Here is a 15,331-nt window from a genome sequence, read left to right as displayed (position 1 = left end):
TTGATGGGCATTTGGGTAGTTTTCCCTTTTGGCTATTGTGAATAATGCCGCTGTGAACATTCGTACACGTTTTTCTGTACAATTTTTAAAATCATACTTTTACTTGTGTTATTAAAGTCTGAAAGAAAAGTTATAAACATGTGCTCTCTCACTGAACAACATTACAAATATTTATTGACATGACTGAGGCATTTAGGACAAAGAAGCAGCTGGGTGTGGTGAAAAGAAAGTGGGTCAGGAGTCAAGACACAGAAGTTATTTATTTTTTTCAATATTCAATAAACACCTATTAAAACAGAGTGTAAGACATTAGGGACTAATGATTTCACACCCTGACTGTCCTAACTTTCATTAAAGAAAATAAAGTTGTTGCCCACGCCGTTCTAGAAAACAAAGGGCAGCCATTTATCTTTCCAGGACCTCATTCTCCTCGTCAGCAAAGTGGGGACAATACATATTCCCGGGAGGGCGGGGAGAAGCAGGTATAACGGTGCAGCCCGGAGAGTTCTGGAGTATCAGGGACTCAACAGATACAATAATATGACACAGGAAATGACTTGTACTCGATTTCCTTTCCTCACCTGGAGTAAAGTACTGGTTCCCACTCAGCGATGACATTTTTCGTCTATCAGGAGCTGCCTGTGGAACAGGAACCACTTAAGCTTCTTTGCCTTGTAGAAAACAGATTCCGTTTTAGTAAGAGATTTAATATTTAAACACCACCTCCAAAGGTGGGGAGAACTTTCAAAACAACAGGAGTAGGCCAGAATGAAAAGAATCTGCCGTGGAGAAGCGAAAGAAGGAAAAGAATGAGCAGAATCTTCAAGTTCCTGGCACTGCACTTTCCCATCTTTGCCAGAAGATGGCGACGTGGTCCCGCAAGGTTGCGTTAGTGCAACCCTTGGCTTCGAAACGACAGGGAGAGGAGGCACTGAAGCCGCGCTCCCTGGAGACCTGCGCATCTTGCCAATTGCCTTGCAGAGGTCTGAGCACCACCAAACACATTCGTGGGGGAGAAAAAGAGGCACGTGCAACAACGATGTGTTTCTAGAGGCTACAGGGATCTGACGAGATTTGCAAATGGCTTGAGGTCTAATACCAGATGCTCCCAGAATAAAGATGGGGGGAGGGGTGGCATTTAAAACAAAGAACTTCATGCAAGTCAGAATCAAACAATGACCCCTTTATGTTACATCCATTCCAAAGAATATTATCATTCATTAAAAATCAAGTGGTTAGATACAACACCAAATGGACAAGCAACGAAAGAAAAGTGAGGTAAATTGACCTTCATCAAAATCAAGCTTTTATTTAAAGCTTCAAAGAACACCATCAAGAAAGTGAAATGACAACCCACAGGATGGGAGAAAGTATTTGCAAATCATATACCTGATAAGGGACTTGTGTCCAAAATATATTAAAAATTCTAACAATTCAACAATAAAAAGACAACCCAATTTAAAAATGGGCAAAGGATTAGGATGCACATCTCTCCAAAGAAGATATACAAACGGCCCCTAAGTACAGGAAGAGATGTCCAACACCATTAGCTGTGAGGGATACGCAGATCAAAACCACAGTGACATACCACTTCATAATCACTAGGATGGCTGGAATTAAAAGACAGACAATGACAAGTGTTGACGAAGACTGGAATCTCCATGCATTGCTGGTGGGAAAGCAGAATGGTACAATTGCTTTGCAAAACAGTCTGAAGTTCCTCAAAAGGTGAAACAGAGTTAACATGTGACCCAGCAATTCCACTCCTAGGTTTATACTCAAGAGAACTGAAAACATCAAAACCTGTGTACAGATGTTCACAGCAGCATTATTCACCACAGCCGAAGAGTGGAAACAACCCAAATGTCCACAAGCTGATGCACGGACAAGCAGGCATGGTCCCTCCATACAATGGAGTATCATCCAGCCGTAAAAAGGAAGCAAGCGCTGACACATGCTGCAACATGAGTGAACTTTGAAAACTGCTACGTGAAAGCAGCCTGACACAGGAGACCACAGAGTATATGATTCTATTTACATGAAAAGTCCAGACTAGGTCCATCCATAGAGACAGAGAGTAGATTAATTGTTGCCAGGGGCTGGGGGGAGGAAGAGCAGGGCGTGACTGCCCATGGGTATGGGTTTCTTTTGGGGTGATGAGAATGTTCTGGAATTAGCGGTTGTGGCTGCAGAACTTTGTGAATATACTAAAAACCACTGAGCTGTACACTTAAAAAAGGGTGAATTGTATGGTATATGAATTACCTTTCAGCTACAAAATAAATTTTTAAAAAAGAACGAAGTACTGATGCATGTTACAACTTTGGATAAACCTTGAAAACACGATCAGTGAAAGAAGCCAGTTACAAAAGACCACATAGTATACGATTCTGTTTAGGTGAAACGTTCAGAATAGGCGAATCCAGACAACAGAAAGTAGCTCCATGGTCCTCTAGGGCTGGAAGGATTGGGGGAAATGGGGGTGACTGCTAATTGGCATAGCTTCTTTCTGGGGTGATGAAAACGTTCTAAAATTGACTGTGGGGATGGTTACACAACTCTGTGAATATACTAAAACATGAATGTACACTCTAAACGGGTGAGTTGTATGGTATATGAATTATATCTCAGTAAAGCTGTTACAAAAAGAAAATGAAGTGGGAGACTATTTAACATGGAAAATCATTCTCATGACATTGCTAAGGGGGCAGGGCAGGGAACAGACCATCCCTCTGCTACCATGTGAATGGAGCCCCCTGGAGTTGTGAAGCCAAATGTGGGACTTCACCCACCTCCATGGATCTGCATTCCCGGGGGGCAGGGACCCGGCTACCCAGCTCCACGGCCAGCCTGGCACGCATTCCACTTTCTCAGCCCGGTGATCTCCAAGCCATACTTCAAAGGCCCATTCAAGGGCCTTCATTTGGTTACAAAATGGTAAAAATATAATAGGACTGCGATTTTCTTTTTCATTAAATATATTAATATACGTGTGTGTGTATGAAAGTAGATGCACACCAAAGAATAGTGGTTATCTACAGATGGAAGGATTAAGAAAGCTTGTCTGGTCTTCTTTCTATTGTCTAATTTTCTATAATGCAGTGTAGTGTATCACTCTGTAATTAGAAAATGATTACAAAAATTAGAAAAAATGCATACATGTGTATTTAAAACATGTCATTTTACTCTGTAAGTCTCCCCTGCCTGCCTCACACACAAACACTCCTCTATCCTCACATTCATAGTCCTGTGTGACAAGTAGTGACGTAATTGCCTGTGTCCCCAACAGACTTTGTATTATCTGAAAGCAGAGACCACTTCTAACTCACCATTCTATCCAACACCCAAAAATGCCTGCTCTTGGCATGGTCCATACACACACAGTATACATCACTAAGTATGAGTCAGTGTCCTCTGTCCTAAAGCCCATATGAAAATTTTATTCTAGACTTTGCATCCTTTCAGGAAAGAGCAGTATAATGCCATGAATGCTTTGCATTAACATGACGGATTATTTCCCTTTTTGCCCTTGCTGCCAAGAAACTCAATCGCATCAACTGTATTGCTGTCTTACAACTGCATGTCTGCATTCTATTTTAAATTGGTTCTAATTTAATTTCCGTTTTACTAATCAGTATTGTACATAAATATGTGGAGTTTTCTCAAATCCTTTTGAAAACAAACAAGCTATCCTAGTGTGGGCCTGTGAACAAGGTGGGAATAAATGAATGGTGTCTGCACAGCTCAAGCATAAAAGGTTTTCTTTGGAAACTCAAAGTGACAGCTTATCCTAAGGGGATGGCAGCATCAATACCTAAGGACGCTCAGGTTCCACATTCCCAAAACCAGAGGCCCAGGGTCAGCTTGACCTTAAACTCCAGAGGGCCACCTTGCAGTTCCGCAGGCTCCCAGCCACCAGCACAGAGCCGGGCACGCAGCAGCGCTTAGTGAATACCGGCGGGCGAGGGCCTGGGGCTGGTCAGTCAGCCACCCCCACCCAAGGGGGAACAGGGTTTAACCCAGAGTTTCTCCACCCGGCGCTGCTGACACTGGGGCCGATAACCCATTGCGGGGGGGCTGTCCTTGCGCTACGGATGTTGAGCCGCATGCCCAGCCCCTACGGGAGGCCAGCAGCTCCTCTACAGACACACTTCGTGACAATCAAAAATGTCTTCCGACATCAGCAAGTGTTCCCTGGGGGCATGGTCTCCCTCCAGTTAAATACAGCTGGTCTAAACCAGCGCTCCCAGGTCCTAGGAGCCACCCACTGGCACCCTGGCACGCCACAGCGGGAAGGGCCATTACGAATGGCCGCGCGTGCACTTGCACAGACGGGCGACCAGGAGGGGATAAGAGACACGGGAACTGGAAGGAGCGCCCCACGTGCAGCTCAGCCCCAAGGTTCTCCCCACCCGTACTTTCCTTTGGCTTTGCCTATCAGCTCCGCACTCACTTCCTTCGAGTGCTGCGTTAGTCAGCACGGCTGCCGTAACAAATACCACAGGCGGGGGCTTAAACGAGAGGATGTATTTGCCCAGCGTTCTGGGCGCCAGGCGTCGGCAGGGTTGGTTTCTCCCCAGGCCTCTCCCTGGCTTGCAGAGAGCCACCTTCTTGAGCCCTGGTGTCTTTCCCCCTTCCTTTTTTTCCTTTTTTGAGGAAGATTAGCCCTGAGCTAACATCTGCTGCCAATCCTCCTCTTTTTGCTGAGGAAGACTGGCCCTGAGCTAACATCTGTGCCCATCTTCCTCTACTTTATACGTGGGACACCTACCACAGCATGGCTTGATAAGTGGTGCCATGTCCACACCTAGGATCCAAACTGGTGAACCCCGGGCCGCCGAAGCAGAACATGCGCACTAACCACTGCACCTCCAGGCCGGCCCCTCTGCCCCTTCTCCTAAGAACACAGTCTTATTGGATTAGAACCCACCCTGAGGGCCAGGACCAGCAGTGAGAAGGTGAAACATGTTGCTTAAATCAAGGATGACCCAAACCCAAGGCCAAACAGCAAACCGCAGAGCAAATGCAACCCAGGGCCCGCGCAGGGGCCTCCTCCTCAGCGCTCAGAGCCTGGCGCAGCACTTACGACATCCTCAGGGCTCAAAGGCCATGTCCAAGAGCAAGAAGGATCTGGTTCAGTCACTACCCTGGTTTCAACTAAGATGGCACGTCCCCAGGCAAAGTACTCATCTCTGAGTTTGTTTCTTTAAAACGAGGATAAAAAGACCTACCTACCTCGTAAGGGTGGTTGTTAGGATTAGATAAGCGTCGGAAATGATTGGAAGACCATCGCTGTTATCACTATGTACGGAAGCCACGCGCTGCCCACCCGGCCTGCCTGCACCTTTGCAGGTCTGAAGTTTGCGTGCAGCTCCACCATCTAATGGTATAACCTGGAGCAAAACCTAACGTGAGCATCAGACCTTCCTCCATAAGATGAGAGGGAAAGATCATCTGCCTCAGAAGGCAGAGCAGCTGGCGCATACACAGAACGGTGCATTGGAAGCACTTTGCGAGTGTTTTCCTCGTCTGAGTAAGAATGGTCAAGAGACCTGTCCTGCTTCTTGTCTTGGCGGACGGGAGAGGAAGAAAGGGGTGGCCACGGCACTCCCTTCAGCAGCAGCAGCAGACCAAAGGCTACTTTCCTGAGTCCCTGTGCACACAAAATCGACAAGACGCGGGACAGAGTCCTGATTGGTCCTCACCAGCAGGTGGTTGTTTCCCCATCCACAGAACAGCTTCATTGTTTTAGGAGAGGGAGTCCACGCAGGCACGGGGCCCACTCTCTTAACAAGGATTGTGCTAAAGACAGAAAACCTATGCAATTGGTGCCACCAAGTGGCACGGAAAGCAATTGTTGGTGTTTGTACCACCAGCACCTCATTCTTCTCTCCTCTCCCATTCCTCTCCTCTCCACCTCTCCATCTTCTCGTCTCCTTCTTGGAAATAGCGCCCACGAGCATCGCTTAACTAGGCGGCTGTCCTTGGAGGTCTGAAAAGGCTGAAGTGGGAAGACAGGGCTTTGAGAGCACATCTGCCTGCCTCCACAGTTCTCCCTGTGCTAAATCAGGTCAATGAGCTCATCTGTGTCAAATGAACGAGCCCAGCCGACGGCTAAGCTGCTGCGAGACTATTTATCTCCGGCTTCCAAGTTGGTACTTGGCGGGCTGCAGACAAAGCTCGGGAAGGGTAGAGATGTCAGGGACTGAGCCCCAGGACGCGCCCTGAATTGCTGCCAGGATCCAAACCTCCCCGGACAAACTGAATCCAGCACATGAGGGGGACTCCAGGGCTGTGAGACTCTGGGGGAGGCGCACAGAAGATTCCAGCTCCAAAACAGTGCCCACCAGAGGGCCCTGTTATAAAAGAGCTTCCACCCTAACCTGGCTTTACCTTAGAAACTGGAGGATACAAGTAAAAAGCACTTTAAATTAATTAATTAGCTATAATTGGATTAAATCAATCTAACAGGAACTATTTATTTTAAAATAACATGTACACCAAGATTCTACCTTTATTTACATACTAACACAAAATACATGTTTATGTACAAAAAACAGGCAAAACTTTACATCAAAACTTTAATTAGTGGTCACCTTTGGGGGATGGGAATCTAATTTGGCACAATTTAATTTCTTTGTAATTTCCTACATTTTAAGGTTTCTGCCTTGTAATCACACAAGAATTTAAAGGAAAACCTTTTACTGAGCCATGACTACAGAAGCCCTTATTAGGAATTCCAAGACGCTCAGGGTATCTCAGGTTAAGCACACCTAAATAATTCAGCATTGTATCAAGGTACAGCTACATAGCACGGGTCTGTGCTTCCTGCCAAAAGGCAACTGTTTGTATGATGGAAAACACAGCAGCTGTTTTCACAGGTGCAGAGCAGCAATACAAGATGAGTTGGTCCCAGCAGAGAACATGGCGTCTATGTAACACTTGAGGAGGAAGAGGCAGAAAACGGTTAGCCCCGGTTGAAATCTTCCTGAGAGAACGGGGAAGCCCGAGTTTGAAGACAACGGGCTCCAGATGGCTGCACCCCACTCACCTGTGAGGCTCACAGGCCAGGACCACGCGGCTGGGAGACACCGGCTCTGGTCTTGCTTCCACACGTGGCAGGATCTTAGCCACAAAAATCAGAGTTTGAGATCTGCAAGATGCCTTAGGGATCACTCTCATCTCACAAATGAGGAAACCAAAACCACAGGTTAATTAACTCAAGGTCATTAGTGCCTGTGCTCTTGTCAATAAAATTAGAATGCTACTCACATACTTCATACCACTGCTGTTACACACACACACGCACACACACACACACGCCCCTCCTCAGTAATAGCGAGGCGTGGCCAACATGGTCTGAAATCTTGAATTTCACTGATAATGGTGATTTCTTATCTAGTCAACACTTTTGATTTTGTGATAACCTGGATGCAAGCTGACCAGAGCTTGCCTACTTGACACAAAACACTTATGAATTAATAAAGTCCCAAGACGGAGGGCACTACTCTACCCTATCACGAACCCCGAAACCGCCCACTTACAAACCACGCGTTTCTAGCAGCGACATTTTGCTCCCTCTGGGTCCACAGAATGTGCAGCCCCGAGACACAAAAACACTGGACCCTGGTTCAAATATTTGACTAATTCACTGCTTTGCCCGTTGGTTGCAACCGGCCAGCTGTTTCGTTTCTTTTTTATAACACTAAAGGCTGTCCTTTCACTTTAGAGAGTCCAGCAGTTCCGCTCTAACGTCACACAGGAATCAGGTCGCCCGCACAAAGATAAGGACGAGGTTCTCCTGGGGCAGGAAGCTGGCCCCCCGAACCTGGCCCACACTGTCCTCCCTGCTCGCAGCCCACCGCTAGAGCCAACCGCTCCCCTGCCCGTCCGAGAAAGCAGACCAGACAAGGGACGTTGCAGACACGTGACTAAACGAAAACAGGGATGCCAGTCCCCAAAACTGTACTCACACCACGACAGCAAACTGTGCAAGAGAAACCCAGCCGGGGAAAGGCCCTGGAAGGCAGGGCAGTGCTATGCTGCAGCCAGGGAGAGCACCGCGTGGGAAAGGCGTCTCGACCCGCCGGCTCCTCTCTTTAATTACTCCTATTTATTTACGTGGCAGCTCTTCAGAGCAGAATGACCAGTTTCCAAATGGAATCTGTGGTGATACCTTACTGCCACCCCCCCAAGTCCCTCCATGCAGAGCTGCTGTGGGGGACTGAGAGAGCAGAGCCGCCTGGAGGGGGGGCTGTTTCTAAGCCTGCAGGTCCTCCTGTAGCCGGAGGGTGTGTGCACCCGGGTCACGTTAGTGCCCGAAGGACGCGCGGCCGGGTAATAATGTTCCTGGAGCAGCACTGCGCTGCCGGAGCCCTGCGAGGAAGCAGCAGGTCCCAGGGATCCCAGGGTAATTGAATCAGCAGCACTTCGGCACGGCAGAGAGCGAGGGCAGGCAAATAATGAAGTCAGCTCGCAGCTCCTGGAGCTCTTCTGTGCAACCTTCGGGGGAATGTGACCCAGAGCAGGCTCTCTCTGCCTCTGCCCTGCTGACCTGGGGAGCGGGTAGCTGTGGGGGGCCTGTCCCGGGCACCGCAGGATGCTCAGCAGCATCCTGGCCTCCACCCGCTAGATGCACAGCCTTCCTCCAGTTGAGAAAAAACTGTCACCAGACACCGCCAAATGTCCCCTGCGGGCAAAACTGCCCCCATTGGCTGCCCCAGATCAACTGGAAAAGTCAAGTTTGTTAAGAAGCACTACTTGCTTCTGAGTAGTACAGGCGTGAGAAAGAAACGGGGTTTAAGGCTTCCTTCATTTAAAAATGCTCTGTAAGAAAAAGACAACAGTCTAGAGGTTAAGATTCGGTGCTCTCACTGCTGCAGCCTGGGTTCGTTTCCCAGTCAGGGAACCACACCACACATCGGGTGGTCGTCATACTGTGGCGGCCACACGTTGCTGTGATGCTGAAAGCTGTGCCACCAGTATTTCACATAGCAGCAGGGTCGCCCATGGTGGACAGGTCTCAGTGGAGCTTCCAGACTAAGAGAGACTAGGAAGAAGGACCTGGCCACTCACTTCCGAAAAAACTGGCCATGACAACCCTGTGAATGGCAGTGAAGCAGTGATATTGTACCAGAAGGTGAGAGGATGGCACAAAAAGACTAGGGTTCTGCTCTGCTGTCCACGGGGTGGCCAGGAGTTGGAATCCACTTGATGGCACCAGCAAGAAAAAGACAGAAAAATTGGCCAAGGTCACAAAGAGGCAGTTTACCACATTTGAACAATAAATGGCCAACCAAAATATGGAAAAGGGTTCACCTCACTAGAAATTAAATAAATACAAACTAGAACATTCAGATCCACTAGCAAATAGTTAAAAAATGCTAACACAGGGTTCTCAGGGATAGGACAAGAAAGACATTCCCACACACTGTAGGTGAGAGTATAAATTGATGAGTACAGTTATCAGATATACAAACGTGTATGTAAAAGCATAGCATCAATATATTATTTGTAGTATTAAAAAAGGTAATGAACTAAATGTCCTCAGCAGGGGCTGAGTAACATTCCTGCATATCCATGAAATTGATACCACCTCTCACAAAAAATTATTCTATAGGCCTATGTGTAACCCAGAAGGAAATCCACTAGAGAGCTGTTTTCAAGAGGAAATAATGCCCTCACTTCTGCCCAGAAGTCACGAGGGAAGAGCAGAAATACTGGGGCTGACCTCTAGGTTGTGTGACTTTAGGTTATTATTTCTTTCACCTTTACATATTTCTGAATTATCTAAAATTTGTTATCTTTAGCAAGAGTTCTTTTAAAATTGGTAATAAAAATAGCAGGAGCTCTGTAACTGCCACCCTTCCCACCCAAGGGGCCCACAGATCCCCACGTGCCGATGACCTGCCACCACTGCCCCACTGGGCTGCAGACCGGACCTGGCTCCCACTGACACCTCATGACCACGCTCTCAGAGGCAGACAGGATCCCAGTTTACAGACCGAGGGCCTGAGACTCAGGAGAGGAGGGTGCCCAGGCCACACCGTGAGTAAGCAGTAGTTACTGACCACAACTGTGAGGCAGAATTCTCTCCTGCACGTTTACAACTTCTCTGTAAATCCCAACGATGGGAAAAGCTTTGCCTGGAATCTTGCAAACTGTGCAAGTCTTCCCCACCTCCCTCTGTAGCCACACCAACCGAGGCTTCCCCGGAGGCCCTCCAGGGATCTCTCAGGAGCAGGCTGAACGCGGCCACCCCTGTCCTCAGACCCTACCTTCCGCTTCCCAAGAGCTGCTGCCCTCACCCTTCAGTGCCAGCTGCAGCACCCCGGGTCTAGGGCCACCCCGAGTCCCGGGCGGGCAGAGGCAGGCCGCCCCCTGTGCACACGTCTGTCTTCACGTCCTTTCCCCTACTCTACTGTATGTTTCTTTCCCTGTGAGGATGTGACTTATTTTCATTGCCAGCAACAAGCATGGCAAGTAAGATTCAGAACTGGCGGAAATGCTGAAAACTATCCAATTACCTTTAGCCCCAAACACTTGGTATTTAGTAAGTTCTTTCCAACCTAAAGGTGTGTTTGTCTCTTCTTCGATCTTTACCTAAAATCCAACACATATCATGCACTTTGCTAGGCTCCAGGCATACAAAACTAAGACAAGGTCCCTAATTCTAGAAACTCTCGGTGGAAGGAACCAGAAACAAACCAGAGGGTTGGGGGAGCAGGGAGGGGTCCTGGGCTGGAAGGCTGGGGCGGACGGACGCTGTTCCAGGTCCTTCAGTGTCTTCATCATGTATCGACAGCCTTATGAGTTTCCATAACAGTGGGCATGCCCCTAACGGATTCAGTACAAAAAAATATTCCAGGGCCAAATGAAAATGACCTTTCGATCATTGACCCAATTTGGCTATTTATGCCACCTCTCCCCTCCTCTGGCCTGGACAACTGAAATCTGTATGCTCTCAGGGGGATGTTTATGGATGAGCCAGCGCTGGAGCTGGCGAGGCAGTGGGACAGACAGTGGGCCCGGAGCCCTGGAGGCACGCATGGAGCTCTTGTTTCAGTTCTGTCGTGAAATCGCAGCGGACACTCTGCGAAGTCACTTCACCTCTCACTATTTCCTCATCTATGAGGTGGGAACACAAGCGAGCTTACTTCTCTCTCACTTGGTTGTAGATTCTGTTTGTGAAGGTGTTGAAAACGCAAAGTGTGCTAGTCAATAGTCACACACAAAGAGGCACAGGCTGACCGTGGCCATAAACTGTTTTCACATTAAAACTATGTTATATTGCTCAAGAGTTCAAATAAGCTCAAGGAGAAGCTGATAGCGGTGACGACCAACAGAAGGCAGATTCACGTACCAGACTGAGTTGCCAAAAAGATGGTAAATCAGCCAGACGTGTGTATGTCTTCCTCATACAAAGGCTGATTGAGCACCAGCAAACATGTAGAATCTGCAAAGTCCAATGCAATCTGAACAGATTTCTTGGGATCTGACATTAAAAAGCAATTGCCAGGGGCCTGCCCAGTGGCGTAGCGGTTAAGTTCGCGCACTCCGCTTTGGCAGCCCGGGGTTTGCAGGTTCAGATCCCAGGCGCAGACCTATGCACTGCTCATCAGCCATGCTGTGGTGACATCCCACATACAAAAAATAAAGGAAGATGGGCACAGATGTTAGCTCAGGGCCAATCTTCCTCACTGAAAAAAAAAACAATTGCCAGGTAGTTTACCCTCTGACAAAGCTTGTTTAGGGGGACACCTACTCTGGGAAGTACAAGAAGTAATAGGAGGAAGTTAAGGGAAATTACTGCCACATGCTGCAGAGGCACACTGGAAGGCAAACACAGCCCAAAGAAAGGGCTCCACTGGAAAAAACGTTGAAAGCAGACTGTACAACTAGTGCCATGCTCCAAGATCAATAAAACTTGAACAATGAAAAAAATGAAAAAGACCTTGCCCGACCCCAGGGTTAGTGAGGGATGCCAGGAAAGAGCTGTGCATTAACACGACTCCTGAGAGCAGAGAGCAGTACTACTCAAGGGGCATGATGTCTTGATGTGAGGACCAAGGACCCTCGGCCTTGAGCAGAAATGGAGTGTTATACTAGAGACATGGGAGTGGCTCGAGCATGAGCACAGCCTCCTGTGCGTCCAGCGCTCACAGACTCATCCCGCTGATGGGAGATGAAGTCTCTCACAGAACCCTGATTTCTTTTTTTTTTTAGATTTTTTTCTTAAAGATTGGCACCTGAGCTAACATCTGTTGTCAATCTTTTTTTTTTCTTCTCCCCAAAGCCCCCTAGTACCTAGTTGTATTTTCTAGTTGTAAGTCCTAGTTCTTCTATGTGGTACGCCACCTCAGCATGGCCTGATGAGCAGTGCTGGGTCTGCGCCCAGGATGTGAACTAGCGAAACCCTGGGCCGCCAATGCAGAGCACGGGGCCAGCCCCTGGGTTTCCTCTTTCTTTTTCTTCGCAAATCACAGGGAAACGGAACTCTGTACCTGCTACATCTCCCACAGCTGGAAGCTCTAAGAACGACTGCTGACAGCCAGCCGCCGTTTCCATTTAGGAATCGCTGTAACACCTGGCTTCCACAGCAGGACAGGAGAGGAGGCCGCGGAGACTCCCGAGCCGCACCGCAGCAAGGCTGCGCACACCACAGTCATCTCCACGCCGCACAGGAGACAAGAACAGACTCCTCTGGGACACAAGCCAGAATTTCCGGTTAAAACGGTGCTCGCACATTGATATACAATATACAAAATACCACTAGGAAAAACCTGAGGGCATGTGGTGCCAGCTGCTGGGAAGTGGGCACAGGATTAGAGTAGAATAATATCTCTGAGTTTTTAGACAATTTTAGACGTCAAGATATGGTGTTCAGGGCCTACTCCTGAAGATGCTGCTAAACAAAGCCAAAAATAAGTACCCTGAGAGACAAAGCACGTTCTAAGAGGCCAAACATTCTATCTGGGTGAGGGGATGACTTCACTCAGGAAGCTCATGAACACAGAAAACAGCGACAGCAACAGTAATTTCCTTGAATATATTCAACGTTCAAGGCCAGGCCTTTTCCTGTACAAAACATCGTAATTCTGCCACTACTCCAGAGAAATCCAATAAATAATTTTACAGCGAGGGCCGACGAGACCTGATGCCCCCAGGTCCCAGGCAGCTGCAGCAGCCAAGGCCTGGAGCGCCGACACCTCCGCCGCCCGCCTGCAGTTCTGTCTTCTTCAGCCGGCGTTTCCAACTGCTTCGGCGGACAGCCCCGTCTGGAGACGCCCGCGGTGAAGGAAGCCAAGAGGACAACACAAGAAGAGGGCAGAGCCAAAGGCTCCACGCGGCACCGCTCTCCTCTTCCCACCGACGGTGACCGCCGGGGCCAGCTCAGGCTCCAGGTCCCTCAGCGGCGACTCCTGGCCCACGAGGCAGGTCTTCTGCACCCCTCAGGCGGGCAAGAGCTCGGGGGGGCTCTCCCCGTAGCAATACTTCGCTATGGGATCCCTATAGGTGTTCTCGTGCTGCACGCTCTGTGGGCAAAGGGAAGAGAAGAGCCCGTGAGCGAGCGGTCCCACGCCCCCCTCTAGAACAGCCCGAGCCAAAGCAGGCTGCTGTCAGACACCTCCCGCAGGAGCCTGGCGAGCCCAGCTCCAAACGGCGCTCAAGGCTCCAAGGCACTTTCTGGAACAAAGGCGGGTGCACAGAATGCCAATGAACAAGAAACGGACATAACACCATGCGTGACTGTTTCTTTTTGTGGACACCAGTGAGTTTTTTTTTAACAACCTAGCTGTGACCTGGGCAACTGAAAACAATTAATTTTTCTCAAATGATTTTAAGTTGGATTAAGATCCAATGGGCGTTTATGCCCCGACCCTGTGCTTCAGAGAAATTCCGTTCCTGCTACCGAACCCTGCAGAGATGAAGGAGAGCCACCTCAAGTCACCTTCATCAAGTTGTCTGTACCTACAGGTTTGGCACACGAGCCAAGGCCCACACCACCACACAAGCCTCACTTGGATCAGCAAATTGGAAGTCCGATTTAAAACAGACAACCCTCTGATGGCTAATTTTTCAGCAATTTGTTTTCATACAAGCAACTTGAGTTTTTGGCTAGTCTAGAGTTCATTAACTGGCCCAAGAGCAATGCTCAACATCTAAATTGTAAGTATTATCCAATTTATAAACAGCCCAATCTTCTCTTTCTTGGGATACTGCTATCAAAACAAGCAGACAACTGGGAAATCTCTCTTTACAATAAAAAGCCCAAGTCAGAAAGTTCAGCATCTTCATTGAAAACTGGCAATAACTCCTGGTATTACCAGTTAAGGAGAGAAAATACTTCGCCCTTCCTAGCATTTCTGAGAACAGAGTGCATCTGATCAGCACGAGTCGCGTGCACAGCCTTCCTCCACGTTCCCTCTAAAGCCCATGCAAGTGGGAAGCTCTTCCAGCAAAACAAGACCACCAGGAATTTCCTCATCATCTCAAGTGCTCACTGTAATCCCTGAAACATCTACCCCGTGATGCTGAGCGCTCTGAGAGCAGACCAGAGACATAAAAACCAGCACGAATCCAAAGGTGGACTACAGAAACCCGGCAAGGGTCCGAGAGTGCCAGAGAAGGCGAGTGAGTCCATTATCTCAGATGAAGTCAGTACCGTCCTGGAGGCCCCGTGGCTAGAAGCCAGAAGAAGCGTGCTTGTATAGTCAGTGCGCCTGGGGATTTCGGAGAGCTCCGCCAACTGCCGACCACCGACGCCGAGGGCCGAGGGCACGGGCGATGGGAAGGCCGAAGGCTCTCGGGTGCTCTCAGAGCAGGGGCAGCGCCGAGCACCCAAGAGCAAAGCACTCAATGACAGCACGCCAGTAAGTACTGAGTATTGACGACCTAGTTATTCATGTTTTTTGTTTTTTGTTTTAAGATTTTCTTTTTCCTTTTTCTCCCCAAAGCCCCCCGGTACATAGTTGTGTATTCTTCGTTGTGGGTCCTTCTAGTTGTGGCATGGGGGACGCTGCCTCAGCGTGGCTTAATGAGCAGTGCCATGTCCGCACCCAGGATTCGAACCAACAAAACACTGGGCCGCCTACAGCGGAGCGCGCGAACTTAACCACTCGGCCACAGGGCCAGCCCCAGGTTATTCATGTTTTTAAACACCCACGGCCCCATCCCCTTGAATCCTAAAATAAACCATGACTCTGTCCCAGAGCAAATGACTCCATACTCTAACTGAGCGGTTGCTGGAAAGCCTGAGTCAAATTTCAGTCAAAGAGAGCAGGAGAGAATTTCTCTCAGGAACTGGACTATCAGGACTCCACCCAGACTT

General features: G+C 48.7%; 1 protein-coding gene across 5 annotated transcripts in view; it reads right to left on the bottom strand.

The window, feature by feature from the left end:
* SPRING1 (SREBF pathway regulator in golgi 1) overlaps positions 1–15,331 on the bottom strand; it is a 95,968-nt gene that overhangs the window by 67,876 nt on the left and 12,761 nt on the right. The window contains 1 exon segment of one of the 5 annotated variants that reach the window (NM_001433584.1): positions 199–13,535. The exons of 1 other annotated variant lie outside the window; for it this stretch is intronic. In NM_001433584.1, coding sequence (NP_001420513.1) covers positions 13,452–13,535 — 84 coding nt within the window. In that variant the 3' untranslated portion in view covers positions 199–13,451. 5 annotated transcript variants of the gene reach the window in all.

This window comes from Equus caballus, chromosome 8 (genome assembly GCF_041296265.1).
Source record: "Equus caballus isolate H_3958 breed thoroughbred chromosome 8, TB-T2T, whole genome shotgun sequence".
NCBI lineage: Eukaryota > Metazoa > Chordata > Mammalia > Perissodactyla > Equidae > Equus > Equus caballus.
This window is presented reverse-complemented; position numbering and strand designations above follow the sequence as displayed.